Below are 21,144 nucleotides of genomic sequence, written 5' to 3'. Positions count from 1 at the left end.
GGAACATATTGGCAGTATTATTTGCGTGAAAACGATTTTTCACTACGAAATCTATCGATTAACATTAAAAGTCACAATATTGTCGAGCTTTCCCATAGTCTCGAGTTACCAACGCCGACAATACCGACCAAATGTCGCGTGTTCAGTGTTCTTGTTCGTTCGGGCGATAATCTCCGTCGAATCTGTACAGGGAAGAAATCTGTCGCGTGAAAAAAGAAGAAAGAAAGAATTCGGAACGAAGATTCGTTGACTGGAAGCATCGGTCGACGATGCGAAACATTTCACTTCGCGGTGAATACGTTTCCTGGCGAATCGTACGAACGAAGTAGAAAGAGAGATAGAGAGAGGGAATTATGCGTCGATCTCCTCTGTTTTGATTGCATGCCACTTTTCAGTCTCGTCTTATCGATTCTTCTGCCATCTCCTGTTTTATCTTCTCGTTTCTCGTGTTTGTTTCGGTTGCCCGTAGGAGGCGCGCATGTGTGTGCGATCAACGTGTACATCAATAGAAAATAGAAATAGTAAAATCTTCAGTTGTTCGAGCTCGGCTTGAACGTCGTGTATTGCGGCGGCTTCTCGATCTTGCAGTGAGGCTTCAGGGTTGCTAAACGATCTGGTTTGAGAAACAGCTGCTCCCCCTGCACAATTTTCATCTTAAGGATCTTAAGAGAATACGAATCGGATCGCGTTCAATACGCACGTCTAACCGGAAGCGCCGGGGTAACAAAACTCTACGTATATATGCTACGGGTGTAAGTTACGTGGGCAAACGGGAATGAACTATAGAATATAGGTGCGGTTTGTGCAAATGTTTTCATATGTGAGAAAAAACAGGGCCGTTTTATTCTACCGATTATGATCGGCTCATTGTTCTCCATGTTATTGTTAGATACTTATCGATGCCATTCACCGCGGTATATCAATATTGACGCGGCAATGCTGCCAAAATGATGCGTTTTATTACGCCAATACACAGCCAACGAACAAAATGTCGTATCAATCGAGGGGGTCAATGACGAACGGGAAATTATTCTCGAACAGTCTCGATGGATTTTTTTTCTTTTTATTTTTTTTTCAAACGCATCACCTTGTCATCGGTTGTGACGTGACTTTCAACGTATCTAACAAGTTTCGATATTGGCAAATACGAAATAAATATTCGCGTGCACGTTAATATTATCGATGCCGATGTAAATAACGTTCTGGTAAACGGCCTGGACAAATATTTGCTCTAGTTTGATTATCGAAATTACATAAAACATTGGAATTCTCGTTGTACTTAGATATTTCTGTTTGTAGGTTAGATATAATTGGGAAAATAAAATGAATGAAAAAGAAGAAACCGTCGCCCTTCGTTCCATAAAACGGTCCTGGATTCGTCTAGAATCTTACATCAAACGGGATACTAGGAGAGTGAAGCAAACAGTGCTTGATGTTACGCAAACGTGTCACACACCGTACCACACGGTCCAAATGAAAACAGATTCATATCGATAATTCGTACCAGCGCGACATGCTTGCGATCGTTTCCGCGATCGTGAAAGGGATATTACGGGGTCTGATAACAAACGGACAAGCACACGCATCTGTATGATTATTTTTTAATGACAACATGATACACGAAAGAGAATACTCGAAGTTTGTTCGAGTTGCTTCTACACAGAACATCGTACAGCGTCGTCTCACGTTGATTGTTCGATTACAGGTATGCTGGATGAAGTTCACCGATGTCGATGATAGTCTCGAGACAGTCGCGAGCAGCGAGGCTAATTAATCGTTACAATGATCCTGCGCTAATGGTGACAATGACGTGTTGTGATTGGATGAAGCGCGAGTGTAACGTGGAGGACAAAAGAGAGAGGAAGAGCGAGGGAGAAAGAGAACGGTGAAACGTTGCCGGCGTGTCCCGCCGATTGAAAAAGGTATGCATACATAGATGTCAGCATGCACGCGGAATTTTCGAGGTTATGACATGCTCGGTGACAATCGTCGGCGAACGTTGACCAATGGCAGATCTCTCGAACGATTAAATAAAATCGTTTGCGATTCGGCAATGATAACGTGCATGTTTTTTGTTAGGCGATAGATTTAAGTAAATGGTCGCTGGTTTCCTTGTAATATCGATTTCCGAAGAGCCAAATACACGCGTGTACAAGACGAAAACTTAACGTTTATCGAACCGCGGAGTCATCTTGAATAATCGTTAACTTCGATTAATTCGATTAGCGTTACGGTAACCTATACGTATCATGTAAGCGTCTCTCTTCGATTACCTCAACGATCGGTAATCGAACGTACGATTATTCGTGATTTAATTACACTCGGCAGATACGCGCCGTTCAATTATCGTAACAACAATAAATTCATCGATAATGAGATTTATCATAAGTAACTATCTTCACAACCGTGTATATATATAATATATATATATAAATTTTCGAAGCCTCTTCGATATCTCGATACATATAATCAGTCAGTGATTTAACCTGTGATATACTTACGAAACGAGTATACGTATATGTATAATAGCCTTTTTTTTTCTTTTAATAGGTATCAGTCTTTCGTTTTAAAACGACCCACGTCGAAGGAAACACGCAGTCGTACCGGAAACGGTCCTGTTTGGATGCAAGAGCGCAACGAAAGCGATGGCAGGGATGCAAGGCAGAAGGGCGAAATCAAACTTTTAACGCTATCTGGTTTTTCACGGTACAGTCGCCTCTTTAATAACGCGTGACCAATTTCTGTCAAGTAATAGAGCCCTCCAAGACTCTAATGCTTAGTTTACCTGCTGACGTTTGTATCTTTTCCACATGATGTCCCGTGGAAATAGGTCAGATTATATCGTCGAAAGGGATCGGGGCGAGAGAAAAGTTGTATTAGGTTTCCTCTTCTTTTTGCACACGGTCTGCAACATTCTTTTCTACTTAAACTTATTTCCAAGCCGTAGCCTGACCTCGTTACATGGCGCAAACTGTACCAGGAAGACGTTCGTGATGTAAAGCGTAGGGGAAGCGTTCGTTTGTCGTTTAATTAATGGGAAAAGGGTAAACGATCGAAACGGTCAGTGAAAATGGTAATCGCGTTATATTAGAAGTGGCTGTATCCGCTACTTACGTAAGTACACGACCTAAATGACATTACCTACGAGGACGTAACGGTAATTGGGGAAAGGGACACCGCGCTGTCTAGATGCAACAAAATGCATGCGTAATGCACCCTACCGACCGCATAAATCAGTCAAATGACTATCTCGATCGGGGAAGGGACAGCAGCGGCTGTGGTCAATACTTGTGCGAGTCTATATTGTCATCGTGAAGTTATTGCAGCGGTATTGCGATCCGAGACGGTAGACGTGACATACTTTCAACGTGTGTATATACAGGTTTATGTGGTGACAACTCGTAACTGTTGTAATACGTGTGCCGTTCTTTCAAAGCGGTTACACCATGTTTCGTGCATAACATGTGTATGTACATGAACCCTTTGAGATCGTTCCTTTTTCGTTCTTACCGAGCGTAAATGAACGTCAATGGGGTTCGAACGAGTGAATCTTTCGATTGAATGGTATTTAACGGAAGGACACAACGTGACCAGCTACCGTGAAAACAGGCTGAATGAAATCATCGCGGTCTAATACGGGCTGCTCTTATCCGCCTGTGCTATGTGCGAGTAGAGCACGCGTGTCTGTAATGCTCTCTGAAACGCGTGTTCGATGCACGTATAATCCTAGCGATCTACATCACGACAAGCGTGAACAGAGGGGTTCGGCGTAAAAAAGGAAAGTCGTGAAAGAGAATGGAGACTGCTTTGACGAATTAACACTAGAACTACCGACCTGTAATGCGTTTGTAAATATAGTATACACGGATAATTTTAATTAAACCAGCACGACAAAAATAAATGGGTATATACAATTGCGTTGCTATCCGCACGAAAGATAACACGAATTTCGTGAAAAGCGGACTTCGTGCTATCGACAACAATCCGAGACCGTTGCTTCGGTAGTTCTAGCGATAAATAGGACAGGCGCAAAAGTTGTACGATTAATCGGTAACCCGAGAATCGGTGGGTTCCTTCGTTCCAAACGAAACTCCAAATGTTACGAGCATTCGCGTCACGTGTAAATATCTGAAGGGTGTAACATACGTTAAACTCTCGAACGCGAAACTCTTTCGCTACGACCAACGATCAAACGTTCAAAGATCCTCGATCGAGTCTCGATGCTTTCGTTAAACTCTCGACAAGGAAGAGAGGAGGGAAAAAAAAAAGGAAGATCGTACTTGGTTATTTGTATCGAACAGGATGATACGGTGCGAGGTAAAACCGAGGTAAAACCGAGGTAAAAACGCAGCGGCGGTTTGAATGCTCCTACGCGCTGTTTTCTACTGTACATCAGCCCGTTCTCGAAGCCCGCTTCTCGGCCCTCTGCTCGGGGTAAAAAAAGAAAAAAGCAGAAAATTTCACCTTTAACGCGTTACCTCTGCACGGATTCAATGGACCAAACGCAGCAGTGCCCATCGGATAAAAATCTAAAGGGAATCTCGTTCGCTTATTCCTTTTGCCGGGCTAGTAATGGCGGCAATTTTTTAAAATCTCCGAAAGACCCCGGGAAAATGAAGGAGTGGCAGGATCGAAGGGAGAACTTGGCGAGCTGCTGCGGGGAATGGAACATTAAAATGAGCTGCCTGGAGGATCGTGTTGCGGTGTATCCGTTACCAAGGACTTGCTCGAAAAAACGAAGAAGAAAAGCAGTGTCAAGGGAACTTGTGCTTCGTGTACCGTTCGTGCATTCGCGCAACTATGCGAAGAGAGGGAGGCCTGGTGGGTCTAAGGTAAAATGGAATAAAACAACGTTTTGCGGGATGTCGCTCAGCGACATCGTCATTCTACTCTGCGAGAATAGTTTTTGTCACTGGTCTCTCTCTGTCTAGCAACTTATCTGACCTGAAGCGTGTACGGTGGTCCGTGAGGCTGTCCGTGATGATGATGATGATGCCTCTGATAATGTTGCTGTTGGTGCGGTGGATCGTGCTGGTAACACTCTTGTTGATACTGCTGCGACGGCACGGGTTTTAGAACGTGATTCGGTCGTTTTTCCGACGCATACTGTTGGCTACCACGTTCCATCGTGTCCACCGCTAAACGGGAATCCTCTATCATGGTGTTCGAGGCCTTCGTGCTGGAACAGGTGATCACTGTCTACTCCGGTCTCGCCGAATCAAAGGATTTCGCTAGTCGATAAGTATGTAGAACGTATGGCTCGTGAGGGTAAGGGATAAAAAGAAATTAACGTCGGCTCGCGATGCCAGCGACGACGGCAACCGAGAGAAACAGTGCATGGAATAATTCATTAGCGCGTACGTGCAGCGCGAGAGTGTGTCTCCTTGAAAAAGGTTCTCCAGGTTTTCCATGTAAATTGCTTCGACGTTTATTCGTGCAAATCACCAAGGGACGCGATATCGCGTGCTTACCAATGCACTTGCTGCAGCGCAGGCACCGTATTTCTGGCCACGCAACATCTATCCGAGCGTAGGAAACAAACGAATCCCATTACCAGCACCGAGAGCACCGTAAACCCAGCGACAGCGCCGATAACGAGTGGAATCTGTAACAAATACGCGGGCAAGGGAAAAAAAAGCTTTTTACTGGAACCCAGGCAACAGTGTCTACAGCCTGTGTGCCCGGGTGCACCCGCTTGCATCCGCCTGTACAGTATGTATACGCTTTCAGCCATTTTAATTTAAATACCAGCAGACTCTGTCCAATTATTTAATCAAGCCACCTGTTCTCGCGGGTTAAGAGGGAAAGACACGCGGGAGTGTGTTCTGCCCGAAATACGCTGGCAACCTCGATCCCCTTGTTCTGCGATGGATATCGTTCTAATTACCTGGCCCGGTTCGTCGACTCTCAACATCAGGGCCCTGCGATCGCTTCCACGATCGTTCTCCACGATTACATGGTACACTCTCTGATCCTCCTTGACCGTGCTAGTCAGTTCCAAAACGGCTATATAACAATCCTCCACCTCCAATGGTTCCAGATCCAACGCCCGATAACGCGACTCCAGAACTTCACCTGCGAACATTTAACCGATAGTTAGATCGGTCGGTGCTCCTTCACTGCGTCGTATCAGTCGCAAACACAGTTGGATCATCGTCGCAGGCTCGCGAAGAACGAGCGACCGTGCGAAAACAAGAAGAAAGAAAGACGGAAACGGAAACGCAAACGAAAGGACACGCGGCTGGAAAATAAAGGAGAAACCCTGGTGTTTTCTAAACAACGTCCGACAAGGTGCGAAGGGAACGAGTGGAAGGGGTGGATGATAAGGTCTGGAGTGTCGAGAGGCGGTCGGTCGTGGAATCCGGGGAAGGATCGAAGGCTCGTCGTGGAAGTTGGAGCTTCGGCTCGAGGAGGACGCGAGAAAAAGGCGGGTAATTAAAGGGGAGCTTGCGGCTAAAGGGATGCTCGAATTAATTAATCGCGAGTATACCACTTTTCGGTAATAAGGAGTGCCAATTAGCGAGAAGAGACGTACGTAAAAAAACTGAAAGAGCAAACCAAAGACTCGAATACTTTTGGCGGTAGAGCTAGGAAGCAGTCTAACCGGCGTGGAGTCTGGTGCTGCCCCATTCCCAAGCCACGAGCCGGGGCTTCGGGTCGGAACACAGTCTGATCTCTAATTTCGCCGGGCTCCCTTCGGTCGTTGCCACGACAAACTTCTCCGTGATGGCCGGTTTCACCACCTGCGACACACGTTAGACAACTCCTTCGATCCTACTTTTCTCCATCTCCAACCGTCTTCGTCTTTTCCATTTTGGCTAGTTTAAACGATGCGATCTAGCGACCTTTTCTCTCCACTAAATTCCCCGTAATTTCCACGAAATCATTTCTGCTCGACCAACGGACGAATAAACAATGAACGAAGGCGCGTTATATTCCATTAAAAATTCGCGTCGTTCGAACCAGCCATTAATGTCCGTCGAAATGAACTTCATCGGACGCAATCGGATTTAAAAGACGGATTCAAAAGAGCGCGACTGTGAACTGAACCGTGATTCTTTTTATATCCCCCACTCTCTTTCACATCCTTTTTTTTTTTTTTTTTTTTCCCCCCAGAGCGATTGCTTTTTACCGACATTTCGGAGCTAACGTTTTTATGAAAGAGTCAAACATTTCGCGTCGATTTCGCGGAATATCCAGGGACCACAAGTGGTGCACGGATCATGGATCACGAAACGTAGCGGCGAATGAAACCAGTGTAGCTGCAATCAACCGACACGAGTGTGTCGTGAAAATGACATTTTACTTGGACTCGTATGCGTGCACTCATACGCATATTTTTTCAATTTCCTCCTTTTTACACGCGTCCGGGATAAATATGAATTTCTCATTTCATATTTAAATACCCAGCGGGGATGGGGTTGCAGCCGAGCGTGTGCGTCAACAGATCAACGAGCACGCGGGGCGAACAAACATAATTTTGTTAATTAATTACAAGCAACAATCGTTTGTTTCCCGATCGCATTGATTTCGCGATATAAAGCGGAGGCCGATAATACATTCGCATTCGCGTGGCGCAAAAACCGGACACCCTGCGCGTTTCACCGCTACGATGTACGCTCCGTGGCTAGTGGATCGATTAAATTTTAATTCGACCACTGGCGTGTTCCGTTCGATTTACGCGTGGCCCGAGTTTTTCCCGCTAATTCCGTCGAAATGGTTACATTTCCACTCGTTTCGTTCCAACGACCGCTTTAAATCCCAGCTCTCCGGAGGTCGCGAGTAGACTAGGGCTGGTAATTCGTAGCGCGTCTTACCCTGGGTGCACCGACCACTTGCAGGAACACAGGGTCACTTTTAACCTCCCTGACGTTCCCATTGATCTTGTTCGAGGCCAGACATATGTATTGACCCTGTTGCTCGTACGTCACGTTCGTCAGGATCAATCGCTGCCCGGTACCGCATTCCAACGGCATCCGACCATCGGTGAAGATCTGGGCCCACCTGGTCGAGGATGCAGAAAGCAATTGTCACATTTCACTTGGACTTTGCTACCATTCGCTGTTTTCTAACCGTTTTCTCACTGTTACAGGACTACCACGCGACTACCACGCGATCACCAAGTGCAACGACGTTCGTCGTCGTACCGGGTGTACCGGCGAGGACTGCAACAATTTCGGATGACGTTCGTTGCACGTGGGAAACGTAAAGAAGCAACAAGTACGACTAACGGGAATTATGATAAACACATATTTACGAACAAACGAGGTAAGGTGATAAATTAAACGCTACATCGAGCGACGACCCAGATCCGGGTTACCGCTGTGGATTCACTTTCGTTTCGTTTCACATGCGTGCACCTGTGCGAACTAAAACCGAAGGTGAGAGGGCGAACTGATAAAAACTCGACTGCGAAACGGAAGAGGAAAAAGAAGAAAAAGAAGAAAAAGAAGGAGGATTTAAAAGGGGAGAATATGCACGATGGTTGGAAGCGGTCGTCGAATAGGTCACCTGTATTCAGCCGGTGGCATTGCGTCGGCGTTGCACTCGAACGAGGCTCCGGAAAAGAGTAACGCCGTAGTCAGCCGATCCGGCCCCACCGAGCTGATCGTCGGCGGATCTGCGTGAAAACCAGACGATCCTGCTATCGATTGCTCTCTCGTCGACTACATCCAGAACACAGGCGTTCCAACGCTAACCGATTTCGCGCGAGTCCGACCTGCGACAAGTCGGATTCGCGACGCGTTTTCTTCGCTGTCTTCGCGTTTAACGATCGAACGAAACGTCCCACCGCTGTTGCTGCAAAGTGCAACTGTCGAGCATTTAGCCGGTCGGATGATTTCGCGCGAGTCCGACCTGCGACAAGTCGGATTCGCGACGCGTTTTCTTCGCTGTCTTCGCATTTAACGATCGAACGAAACGTCCCACCGCTGCTGCTGCAAAGTGCAACTGTCGAGCATTTAGCCGGTCGGTCGTGAACGAATCCCGTTTCGAAATTATTCCCCGAGCCATCCGAGAACGCGTCCACGCGTCACGATGATGATCCTCGGTCTAGGGTTCGATCGTCTTTGCGGCGGAGGCGAGAGTGTGGTTATTTTTATTCGCAAAGCGGTTGAATGTACGCGGTCTATTTGCTCCGCTCGAGCCGAAAATCGATCGACCGTGTGTCGGCCGATCTCTCGGTACGCTGTCTCGCTCGTAAAAGGGTTAATCGCGGATAGTTTCGGAACGACTGGTCGCGGGTAATAGGAAGCGTTGGGAACGAGGCCGACGACACTCACAATTGACGGACACTTGAACGGACACAGGGCTGCTTTCACCCTCGGCGTTGCCCGCTTCGCAGATATAAACGGCCGCGTGATTCCTATAGATCGGCGAGAATAGCAGCGTCTCCCCGATGCTGGCCACCTCGGTCACTCCAGGGCTCTTCGTCCTCTTCCAGCGGATCGTGGCCGGTGGATTCGCGTCGGCTAGACATCGAATCTCCAGCTGGTCCCGACCCTCCTCGAGCTGCCCGGTCGGCACACCGACCAGCCTGGTCTCGGGCGCGTCTGAAACATTTTCGTTTCGAATCCGACTTCGTTACGTCGCCTTCCTCCTATAAGCGTGCGATTTTAATTATAATTTCGCGATTACGATCCATGTCTGACAGCCTCAAGGCGAGGTATTTAATTTACCCCTTAAGCAACGGCGGGGGAGGAAAAAAGAAAAGTTCGACTGGCGCGTGATTCGACAAACGGTAGGAGGGTTTAATTGAAACGGCGGGCGGAGAATTGCTATCGGAGCTTTAATCATAGCGCGCGAAGCCGCGGCACGCTGCGGAAAAATAAACATCGGTTGCGAGAGTAAACGTAGGCCGGAGTGGCAAGTTTTCAGATTCAATCCTTCGTTAATGAGCGCGTAATTAAAAGTGGATCCGGATCGTGTCGCGCGAAAGAAACGGCACGTCGATCCCGGAGGGTTGCACGACAACCGGAACGCGTGGACCACCTGGACCGATCGATTCGCGCTCTCGCGCCTGATCCGGACAAAGATGTTTCTCTCTCGTTCTCCTCTGGTCGCCGGGGAAAAAAGTAACACACGACAAGCCCGATAATGGAATGGAAAACAATGGCACGCCGACAGAGCGCGCGGAGAGAGCGCAGGCTAGCGTATAAACCTTGAAATAATGAATCAAAGTTGGACCGGTATCCCGCTGTTTCGTTATTCCTTGTCAGAAATAATTAGTTAGCCGTTGCTCGCGAAAAATTCAATTACACCTGCGCGCAGTTAATCCTACGGCCTCGCAGCGACCATCGAACGACGAGAGAGAGAGAGAGAGAGAGCGAGAGAGAGAGATCGGTTGATACTGCACCGGTTGATTCCGGTCTCTCTGGTTAATCGATGCGTGCGTCGCAACGCAGGCCTGGCAAAATTCTACTCTCTCGTTTTCCCTTTTTTCGACCACGAATCCGCGTGTCACGGTCGATGGATGACGCTCCTTTGCCGAAGGTGGAAGACAAAGAGAGGCGGGAAAAAGGGGAAGACGTATAAATAGAAAAGAGGGCAAAGCGGGGGGAAAGAAAATTGCAGGTAGATCGGTCTTTCGGGATAAAAGATCGAGCGGAAAAGTTGGTAATCGGGGTAAAATAATGCCCATGGTAGAGGGATCCATTGGATTTACTTCGAATCACGTTCCGATAAACGTAGTCTATCAAACTAGTCGCTCGCGCGCTCTCTATTCGATTAACGTGCATCGAATTGCCGCGTTACGTTGTATTTTTCAGCGAAAGCAATTACGGGGTTGAAGGGATCGATCGAGGGAGTTACGGTTCGAAGGCTGGCCGAAAAATATCGCGGAAGAAGGGTTATACGCTTTTCGCCCTCGTTTGTCCGATTTTCATCCCGACAAAGCTTTCGATTAAAGGCACTGGACGTGGAAAATAATTTACCGTGTTAATATGCAATTACTCCCGCCCACCCCCTCCGGCTCTTCCCGCTGATTTAAACCAATGAAACTGTGTGGTGCCCACCGAGAAACGTCACAAATGACGGTTAATTAATGTTGGAATACGGATCCAAATTGTATTAATTAATAATTTCAGTCCCGACCTATTTCCCGAGGGCCAAAAATAACAAGCTCGTATTCAGACTTGAAAATACGATTACGCAACTCGCAAAGAGGGACGGCTAAACCGGAGAGACATCGGCCGCGCAAACACGTCCACCCCTTTCTCGTGTCTGCGTCTCGCGAGAACTCGGCTACGGGGTAACTCGATTCCGTCATTAATTGTTTCTTTTGTCGTCGAGCAAACGAAAGCCACGTGGCCTGCTCGCGATGCTCGTGGTCTAGCCCTGGGGCCAAATCCAATCGGGATCTTCGACTCGTCGATCTACGAGATCGAAGCAGCGAAATTTTTCCGTGGAATTATTCGAAAAATCGAGAAATCGCGAGACGCGAGGATATTTTTTGCCCAGCCAGGGAGGAAAGGGAGAAAAGGGAGAGAAGGCAGGGACGTGCAGACCCAGGTAACAGACGAGGTGGCGCGAACGCGGAGGCTTTCGGAGAAGCTGGAGAATTAATTTGTCAGAAGCGTGAAAGCGAACTGTTGCAGGCGCGAAGGGAAAAAGTGAGGGAAAGATGCGAGAGATGAAAAAGCCGGTCGGGGTGGGATGCTCTGGAATCGAATCGTCGTATAGGGAGAGCGTAGGTAGCTTGCGCAGCTGTTCATTTCACGTAACAATGATTTCGAAATACGCGCGAACGAACACTCGCTGACCCATTCACGATTTCAGCTACATCCCTCCCGCTTCGTCCCTCGCCCTGTCACCCCCTCGTCGTTTCCACCCCTCGCCGCCCTGTTTCCCCTCTATTACCCTTTTTACCGTGGCTGTCCGCGTTTTATAGGACACCGGTCGGCGCGGGTGCGGACGCTGAATGTCCCTTCGCGTGTGTGTCAAACCAACCACCACACCCCTATTCGTTCGGTTTTCACGGCGCGTGTTCCTCCGCGAGGCAGAGCTTCTCCTCTCCGCAGCTGTTTCGATCGGACCAACTGTTTTCTTTTCGTTTCACCTGTTTCCCCGACTCTATCCCGCGCGTTTCGTCCGCATCGCTGCACGCAAACGCGAACGTTAGTCGTGTGATTGGCATCTTCGAAACCGCGATTCGTCACTGTCGCGCCTCTTTTTCCGGAACTTCCGCTTTCCACTCGCCCATCGTCGACCTGCACACCGACCTGCGCGCGATCCACGGCGACGATCCTGGACACCGGGACTGGATCGAGCGATCGATCCTCCATCGGCTAACAATGCGCGTCGCTATATTTCTTTCCGCTATTTCCCAACTCCCCTCGTCTGTCTTCTTCCCGTCGGAAGTTCACCTCTGGCTAAACATTTCGGATTCTAGAGCTATCGCGACGTTGTTCTCTTCGTTAGAGCTGACTCTCGAGTAAAAAGCGAACGGACTGGAGGGTAATAATCGTGGAACGAGTCGGGCCGCGTGTTTTTCCGTGATTCCGCGAGGATTCGATTATCCGGGGGAGCAGGACGCGCGTGATCCGAGCGGAGAGAGAGAGAGAGAGAGAGGGAGAGAGAGAGCGACGAGAGAGCGTCGAACGCGGGAAAAAAAGGGAAAAAGGAAAAATTTGGCATTCAGGCCGACCACGCGGCTGCCGGGATACAACGCCATTACCGTGCAGCCGTTTTGAAGTTTACCGAAGACTGCGGGGAAACACGGCCGGCCCGTCAGCTGTACATTCGAAAACTACGTGCCCGGTGCATAAATCGCGTCAGCCTCTCCTGGAGTTTTCGATAAATTCTGCAGCACGGTATTCGTTTTCGAACAATGCTTCATGAATATTCGATCAGCATCGGTACCAGTAAATTACGAGCAAACGAGCGCAACGTTGATCGAAACAAATTCATTATCGCGCAAGGGGTACGGTGGGGGGAGGGCAATAAATTTGCGAATTCGCGACGAAAAATGTTCGATCGTTTCGCTCCGGGCAAACGGGGTCCGATTGCGATATTCTCGATATGCGTCCCGTCTCTCTCTCTCTCTCTCTCTCTCTCTCTCTTTCTCTTTCTCTCTATCTCCTATCGTTTCCCCGCTCTCGTCCGGCCCCCCTCGCTCCTTTTATTCCATTTCGAGGCGCAAGGTTAGGATAAAGAACCCCGGATGCGTTTCGGCAGTGTTTGCGAATCGTCCGGTGCACCGCGTCGAGAACGTAACGCGGAAAAAGAGGAACTTCGATGTTTGTATTTACGTTCGCTTTGTTATTTTATCCTCGGTTTCCCGGTAAATATATACGCCGTCCGATGTTTGAATATTTGTCAGTGTGTCGGCATTTTTCGCGTCCGCTGCACCCCCGCGAGCGTTAGCCTGCTTCCAGATGATACACCGGATAAAGGTTAATTAACGAATTCGCGCGCGACGGGTTAATTAGAGAGGGCGGGCGATGGAAAATTTCCTCCAAGGGGTCGAAACGGGTTGAAACGGAAATTTCTGTAGCGCGACACAAAGGCCGGCCGCTCGCGCCGCTCTTTCCCGCTCTTTGTTTTAACCCTTTTCTCCGTTCGTTCGATCCGCCCCGTCACCATCGTCTACAAAAACACGGCCGTTTGAAGTTTACCCGAAGAACGACTACCAGAAATACGCTTCGCCGAGTAACCGTCCGCCCCTCGCGTCAGCTGCTCCCACGAAACTGCATCCGCTCCGTCCGGGTCACCCCTGACCACCTCTGACCACCCCTAGACCGGAACTTTTCCATCAACTTCGCCGGCGGTGTCTTTCCTCGAGCGAAATTTCTAATCCGACAGCCGTTGCAACTTTTGTCACGCGTTCGACCCCGACCTTGTTTTCTCTTCTTTCCCTCGTTTCTCCGCGTCCGCGCCCCGTCCCGGATCGCGAGGGGTTGCGCTCGGACAGGTGTACGCGCGAAGAGGCACGAAAGAGGTACGAAAGAGGTACGAAAGAGGTCGAAAGCTAAAAGCGAGGCAGTGGAACTCGCGGAACGATTGGTTGCCGGTAAGGGAAAAGTGCATGGACGGGGTAGGCGAGCTATCGTTGCGGCAAAGTAAACGACGGGCCTGGATTGAACGGGATGGGGCGGATTGGATGGGGGCGGACCAGGTTGGCGGGAGGATGGCGAACGACGGGATGATTCGAAATTCCCGTGGGCGTTCCGATCGACGCGACATCGGCATGGAATATATCTGCGCTTTGAGGCGAACTTTTCAATTTGCCTGGAAAAGTCCCAGCCGGCTAATGCTCCTAATCAATATACGCGGCGAGGCCACCCCCGTGTCTCCATTTTCGCCCGGTAATACTTGTAAACCGCGTCTCACGCGTCTACCGTCGACGGGGCTCCCGAAGGAATCGCGGCGAGGACTCGAGTTCGAACTCGATTTCACCCGGAACGAATTACTCGGCTCCGGGGTGGAGGATCGGGGAGTTTGGGGTGGTTGGGGTCGCGCCGGGACGGAAACGATTAATAGAAGAAAAATTTCGGTCCCGTCGACGGGGTAAAGCGACTCGGCGATCGATTCGCAATCCGATTACGGACAGTTGGTCGTGGTTAAATTACAGGATGGGTCTGGCGATAAAAAGGGAGGAGGGAAGCAGGGTGCGGAGCTGTTATAACCGTACGCGTGGTTCGAACAGCGATCGAGAGGATCGATGATGGTCTAGCGTTAGCGCGAGGCAGCTCGATTATTAATATCTCTTCGATCCCGTTTCGCTCGATTGTCGTTCGTACGAGAATGATATTTTTCTGCGACTGCGAAAGGGTGGCGGAGGCGTCGTTTCGGCCGGTCGAATCGATTCACCGGCCATCAGTCATTGTTGTTCGCCGCGGTGTTTCGCAAAAACCGATTCAAAATTGTCGGACGATGCAGCGAAGCTCGAATTGTCGATAAGGTCGAAAAGCAGGATGTCAGGGCGGCGCGTTTTGAGGGAGATTGATGAGGGTTCCGCGGTTACCGGCCTGTGTACAGAGTTAAATCGTTGCCTCGGTGGGGGCTGCTGCTTCGGTAGGGTTTGAGGTCAGCGCGATGCACACGCACCCTTCCTGTCGACCTCTCGTTAACGCCGATTTATTTGTTGCTCCATGTTCTTTCGCGCTGCTGTTCCCCCGGACCAAATGACCGTGTCGGCACCAAACGTCGTGACCAAACGTCTGCTCTAAATAACACCGGTTCCTACCCTATCTCGCGAGCCTGCCTGCGTAAATAAACCGTGCACTCCGATCTTTAATCGTCACGCGTAACTCCGCTTTCCATCTCTTCTCCGACTCGCCTACCATTTCGCCGAGATTATAACGTAACGATGGAATCTCCTAATGGAAACTCGCAAGCGGTTGAAAGAGTAAAACGAGTGCTGATTAAAACGTTCGCCGTACACGTATCTACCTACGATTCCACTAGGAATCCGGGATATCGGGTCGAGTCGAGTGGAGTCTCGTTGCGCCAGCACACCGGAGGGACAAATGTTTTACCAGGCGACCGAAAGCAACCATTTTTTTTCCCACTTCGGCCCGTTATGCGCGAGCGAAAGCGCTGGGGCAGAATTTTAATCTCAGCCCCCGCGTCTTAGGCTCGGTGCCTCGGTGTGTGCGGTGTGTTTCGCGGCAATCCAAACAAATTCATCGCGTCAGCCGAGCGCGATCGAACTCTCGCGGATACCGCGAAATTACTTGCGCGTCTTTCGGCCGACGTGATTTCCCTCCATCGCGAAAAATTGTTTCCAGACACGGAGATCTCGTTAAAAAAGTTCCAAGCACGGAGGAAAGTTGCCAAGAGGGCCGCTTGATCCGCGCCGGCCGCGCTACCTCCCTGCTCGAGGATCGACCGGCTAACGGTGATCAGTTTTAAATATTAATCTCCCTGATAATCCCCGATAATGACTTTATAACAAGGCTATCCTTTGCGGCGAATCTAAATTCCGTTTATGCTAAAATCGTTAAGCCGCCACGCCACGTTCGTGCGGCCAAATCGCCTTCGCGCGAGTATTATAGCTGCTGGAATTGATCTTCCTCCATTTTTATTCGTTAATGATCTCCGTTTCCGAGACCAGTCTGCTAATATGGAATAAGGCGCGGAGCTGCGGTGCCGTGTATGGCCAAGCGTGGCCATATACGCGAAACGAGCGATAAATCCACGTTGACTCGAGTAGCCGTGAGATAACGTAAGAAACGAGAACAGCCGAGATGAGGGGTAATAGACTCGAAGGATGTAACGCGATTGTAAATTATTACGTCGAGACACGACACCGTCGAAATCGTCAACGCTCGTCCCTGATCGAATATCGTTGTTCCAGTACAAATCAGTTTGCTGTCATTTCAATCGCAAGAATGTCAGTAGTCTCTCCATTCTCGGAAATGACGAGAACAATTCGACATATCCGTGATTGCGAGGAATTTCATACAAATTCGTGTTCCCGTAAATCAGGGATCATTGATATTTTCAGAAGCGAGCTTCATTTTTAGCCATTGTTTTTGTTCAGGGGATATAATGCAAAGAAACAGTAGCTAGTGGAAATCGTGGAAAAACTGTATAGATGTTTATTAACACTTTGACTATCACGTTGGGCATACATGACCGGCCACGATGGCCATTGGTGACCGGAGCGCTTGAACTACTTAAACTATATTGAACAACATTGAATGAAAATTGACAGTTAGTGCATTTTGAATATAACCACCAATTAGAACATACTTTGAAATAAAAAGTGCCGCATTGAACGATTCAAAATTTTTATTAGAACATTAAAAAAATATTAGAACAAATCTTGCGTCTAGCGGTGCATCTCACGTGGCGTCCTGAGCGAAACATGTAATTTCGGCGTGGCAGTCAAAGGGTTAAACGGGCGAACGGTTTAGAAGTTGTAGAACTGATCTGTTTAGGACCACGCAGGTCAAAAGACGTCTCCAGAAAACGGGGGATAAAAGACAAAACGCAGGTAAGGGGTCAGCTCCGCATCGCTAGGATGTAGTTTATTTCAATATTTAGTTTTTACTACAACAATTTTCCGAATTTTTCAGAATCGAGTGTCTTTCGGACCACAGATATGTTTCGGATGCACGTAAAGTTAAAGGAGGCATACTCACATCTGACGTCGAACCTGACCTCCGTGCTGAGGGACATGGCCGCGTTGTCGTAGGCCGGATGGATGGCGACGCAGCGAATCGGCTGCCCGTAGTGCGAGCGTTCGGCCATGATGTCGCAGATGCTGTAGGTCGACCAAGTGCGGGGATTATCTATCTCCGTGGAGTTTACCTGAGGCCTCAGAGTCCTTACCTCGGTCTCGCCCACGTACCTACGAGCATTCCCACCGAAAATTTGCATTTCCAATGGCTGCTCCGTGACAACTCCTCGCGCAGCGAAATCTCACGGACACCGAACCCTCCTCCTCGACCTTCTTCGCCGACTCGCACTCTGTTTCCCTTTTCCCTCGACATCTCGCTACATCTCCGTATCCCCTGTCTCTCTGCCCAACCCTGTCTCCCTGTCGAGCTCCGCTATGAAACCAAAGATTGAAGCAGGTAATCACCCCCGAGTTTGCCTCGCCACTCTGGAATCTCGGAGTGTCTCGAGTTCTAAAGCGGAGATTTCATTGTTCTTCGGAACTGTATCTCGCGGGGAGAATAGCGATTTTCCTCAGCCTCTGCGCCCGAGCGTCGCGAGAAGAATCGAGGGGGTGGACACACCCTGGGAAACCCGATGATCGCCATAATTTTTCCTTTGACGCGACAGTTTAGAGAGGGTCCGCGCGAAACGACTGGCTCCATCCGCGGTCTCGGTTATTTATCGCGCTGATAGCTCGCTGGCCGGGTTACTTTGATAAATAACCAGCCGCGAACCTATGTACCTATCCGTCGCTGCGATACGAGCTACAGAAAGCGGATTGAAATTTCTGACTGGGATGAGAGCGAGAGAGAGAGAGAGAGAATGGTGAAAGACTCGGAAAAAAGCAACGTACGCGCGCGTGTAACGTAGAAAGTTGGCGGATTTGTGCGCGGAAGAAAAAGAAGGAACATAATCGATTCTTTCGTTTAAAAGAGACCGGGTTCCGTGTTGGTTCATTCGGTGTCTCGGGCTTCATCCCTTTGACCGCGGCCATTTTTCTTCCCTCTTATGAAAACATTTTAATATTCCGCGCAGAAATATCGCTACCTGTGCTCGTAAATTATCGTTTTTATGCAAGCATGATGCAGGATTATAAACACGGGGCTTACCGTTCAATTGCTTTTCAAAGTCGTTTCTCTCGAGGACAAAGCTCGCGACGACAACGATTCGTTTCCTCGTTTCGATCGATCGCGACAACGAGTGTCATCTAGCGCGAAAAAATCGACGGGGATAAATCACGAAACTCTAGATAGAGAAAGAGAGAGGAGAGGAAACGGTCGGCTCTCCAGTTGCAGCTTCCAGTTTCTTCCTGGAACTTGCGCTAATCACCGGGAAAAATCGAAAAGTCCGGGCGCGTGTCTCGTAAATCATGCCGACGTCCCGAACGATTTACCATTTCTGCCGCGATCCTCGCGCGTCCGTGATGCCTGGCATGTACCACTCGCGCGGATCAGTGGTATCAATTAGGTTAATTTGCAGCGAGGGGGTGAGACGGGGTGCGGAGAAGCGAAAAGGAAGGAAGCCTGTCTGGAATTCGCGGATGCTCTCCGACACGAGACGCGTCATTGGCACGAACTCGCGCGCGATTCTAGGCAGGTCGTGATACGACTTAATCAAGCTTCGCGGCGCAGGTTATCATCGGCTGGCGGTTGAACCGGTTGGCCCGGTGTTTCATTCGCGTGCTTTCCGTTGTTTCCGCGCCTCTGGGGTGCAAGCAAACCCTGGTAGCCTCTTAACTTCGTCTAGATACCGGTCGGAATGGATCATGATTATTCATGGGCAGCCGAGCGAGCCGTATGCCACCATCGGCAAGATCCACAGGGTGCATTACGGGCCGGGATGATGTTCGCGCGGGGAAAACTAACCGGGCTGCTTCTCGAACCAGCGAGACTGTGTGCGCGCGTGTATCGGCGGACTCGGCTCGACGTCGCGACGTCAGGCCTCTTTCCGGATAATAATAGCTCCGGAAGTGGAGAAGAACACTCTGGCCGGTTCTTTTCGCGATCGAGAAAGCGACGTCGTCGTTGCGACCCGGTGAATTCGATTTAAAAATTAGATTCGATCTTCTCGCGTTTCTTCTATCTGCACTCCTCTCGGCTGACTCGATTGCGACTCGGCCATTTAGTCGACTCGTCTTCCGCGTAGTAGGTTCAGACTCCGGGAACTGCGAGCAATTACAGTGGTAATCGAACGATTACCGAGCAGGGACGCGCGAAAGACACGGCTGGAATTAAGTTGTCCAAAGTCCGCGAGACGAAATCAACTCGGTGCCGGGGCTGGCTAATCGAATCAATCCCGAAAAGGAGCAGCGTTTCTCGGCGATGATTGAACGCGCGAGCATGCCGTCTAGAGAACGGGCTGCAATCTAAAAGCATTCAAAGCTCTCCCTTGGAAACCAACGTTATTACTCGGATCCTTCCGGCGCGCTAGCTACTCCGTTTCAATTTCCTGCTTGACCTTTTGCCATCTCTTTCGTCTCGCTCGATTTGCGACAGACGCCGGCTCCTCGAAATTTCCGTGCCCGCGGTACGGTGTTAAAATTCGAACAAACACCGCGGGGAGTAGATTCGAGTGGAGACGAGATCAGTGGATTCTCGAGGTAGCTGGGTAGTTACGCGGGCCCGATTCCTCGCGAGCGTTCGATCCGCTCGATCGATAGACTTCCGGTCCCGAGCGGAAGCGGATTCGAGGCAGCCGGAGGAATCGTGGAGAAAAAGAGCACGAAGAGGAGAGGTTCGGTGGTAGACTGTAAGTAGCACGGAGTCTACGTTGCAACGATTACGAACCATTTAATTAGAGGCGAAGGATTCCCATACCGCGCTCTGCAAGTGAGCGTAGCCATCTCACCTGCTCGGGCTGTCACGTTGCTGCCGGGTCGAATTAGACGATCCGCGTACTCTATCTGCGGTCGCTGAGGACTGACTGGAACGAGAAAATCACCAGAGGTTAATTTCGCCGTTGCACCAACGGATATTCGCAGACCCGCTTCGCGAATCGACCTTATCTTTTAATCGATTCGTCGTTCATTGTCATTCCTCCCCGATCGAACGATCGATCGATGGATCGTTTCGTGCTCGTATCGCGACGCGATAGACGTCGCTTTCGTTCGACGCGCGGACGTCTGGGTCAAGAGACACCGCTCTTGACCCTGACGGCCATTCCGAAAGCTTTCCAAGTAGCTGTATATACCTCGAATCGATGAACGCGAATGAACGCGGGCAAACGAATCTATCCGTGAACCGTTCTGACGGAGTGACGCGGTGGTGTCGGGCAAACGCGAAGAGTAACACCGTTTCGAACGTCGATGCAAGTTTGCGCGTTGGCCCAGTTTCGCAACTTTACGTTCACGTCGGTATTGTCTCGCCGCGATACCTGGTCCCCGGACGAGTAGCGTGTTAATTTCGTTACAATGGGAATAACGACAATGAAAAGCGACGAACGTGGCTTTGATGACCACGCTAGTTTCACGGCCGGGCAATGTACGGGCTTGGAATAGAAATGGTCTGCATGCAAATGGGAATTCTGTTAGTCCGCATGAGGTGTTTAACGCGTTGATTAGCGAGCGTCGCTTTTCATCGAATCAGAGCCGAGCGTTGTTGTTAAGTTCAAGGTTTACCTCTGACGACCAGCCTCGCTGGTTCCGATGCCAACGCGTCCTGCGTCGTGAAGTCGCTGGCTGTCACCTGGCACTGCCAGAGGCCGTCGTCGAACTCCAGATTCGCCGACCTGACCCACAGGGAACAGTCGCCGATGTCTGGCCGTCCTACCCACTCGTACTTGTTCAGGTGCATGCCGATCGGCTGAAATCGTTCGGGTTCTGAGATTAATTCGTTCGTTGGAATATCTCGCGTACTGTCGCGCGAGTATTTTTCAAGGGGGGATCGTTAGCGAGTGGAGAACGGGTGTTCGGGGTCGTATAGGAAACGGGTAGCGCATGGAAGATATAGCGAATCGCGTAAATCGAGAACGGAGTGGTACCAACAGATTCCATAGACAATGGCCGGCGTATGTCAGCGTTTTGCGCGATCGTTTAATCGA

At 49.7% G+C, this 21,144-nt stretch overlaps 1 protein-coding gene across 1 annotated transcript; it reads right to left on the bottom strand.

The window, feature by feature from the left end:
• Positions 1–500: 500 nt before the first annotated feature.
• Positions 501–20,906, bottom strand: LOC108546487 (kin of IRRE-like protein 2). Its single transcript, XM_017898572.1, has 11 exons — positions 20,723–20,906; positions 19,893–20,028; positions 17,088–17,296; positions 9,282–9,551; positions 8,512–8,620; positions 7,818–8,004; positions 6,605–6,743; positions 5,888–6,075; positions 5,472–5,605; positions 4,945–5,179; positions 501–638 (listed from the first exon to the last, which is right to left on the bottom strand). The coding sequence occupies exons 1-11, from the start codon at positions 20,895–20,897 to the stop codon at positions 531–533; spliced, it is 1,890 nt and encodes a 629-aa protein (XP_017754061.1). The 5' UTR covers positions 20,898–20,906; the 3' UTR covers positions 501–530.
• Positions 20,907–21,144: the final 238 nt, after the last annotated feature.

This window comes from Eufriesea mexicana, unplaced genomic scaffold (assembly GCF_001483705.2).
Source record: "Eufriesea mexicana isolate 0111107269 unplaced genomic scaffold, ASM148370v2 scaffold654, whole genome shotgun sequence".
In the NCBI taxonomy this organism is placed as follows: Eukaryota; Metazoa; Arthropoda; class Insecta; order Hymenoptera; family Apidae; genus Eufriesea; species Eufriesea mexicana.
The sequence above is the reverse complement of the archived record's forward strand: the minus strand, read 5'-3'. Positions and strand labels throughout refer to the sequence as shown.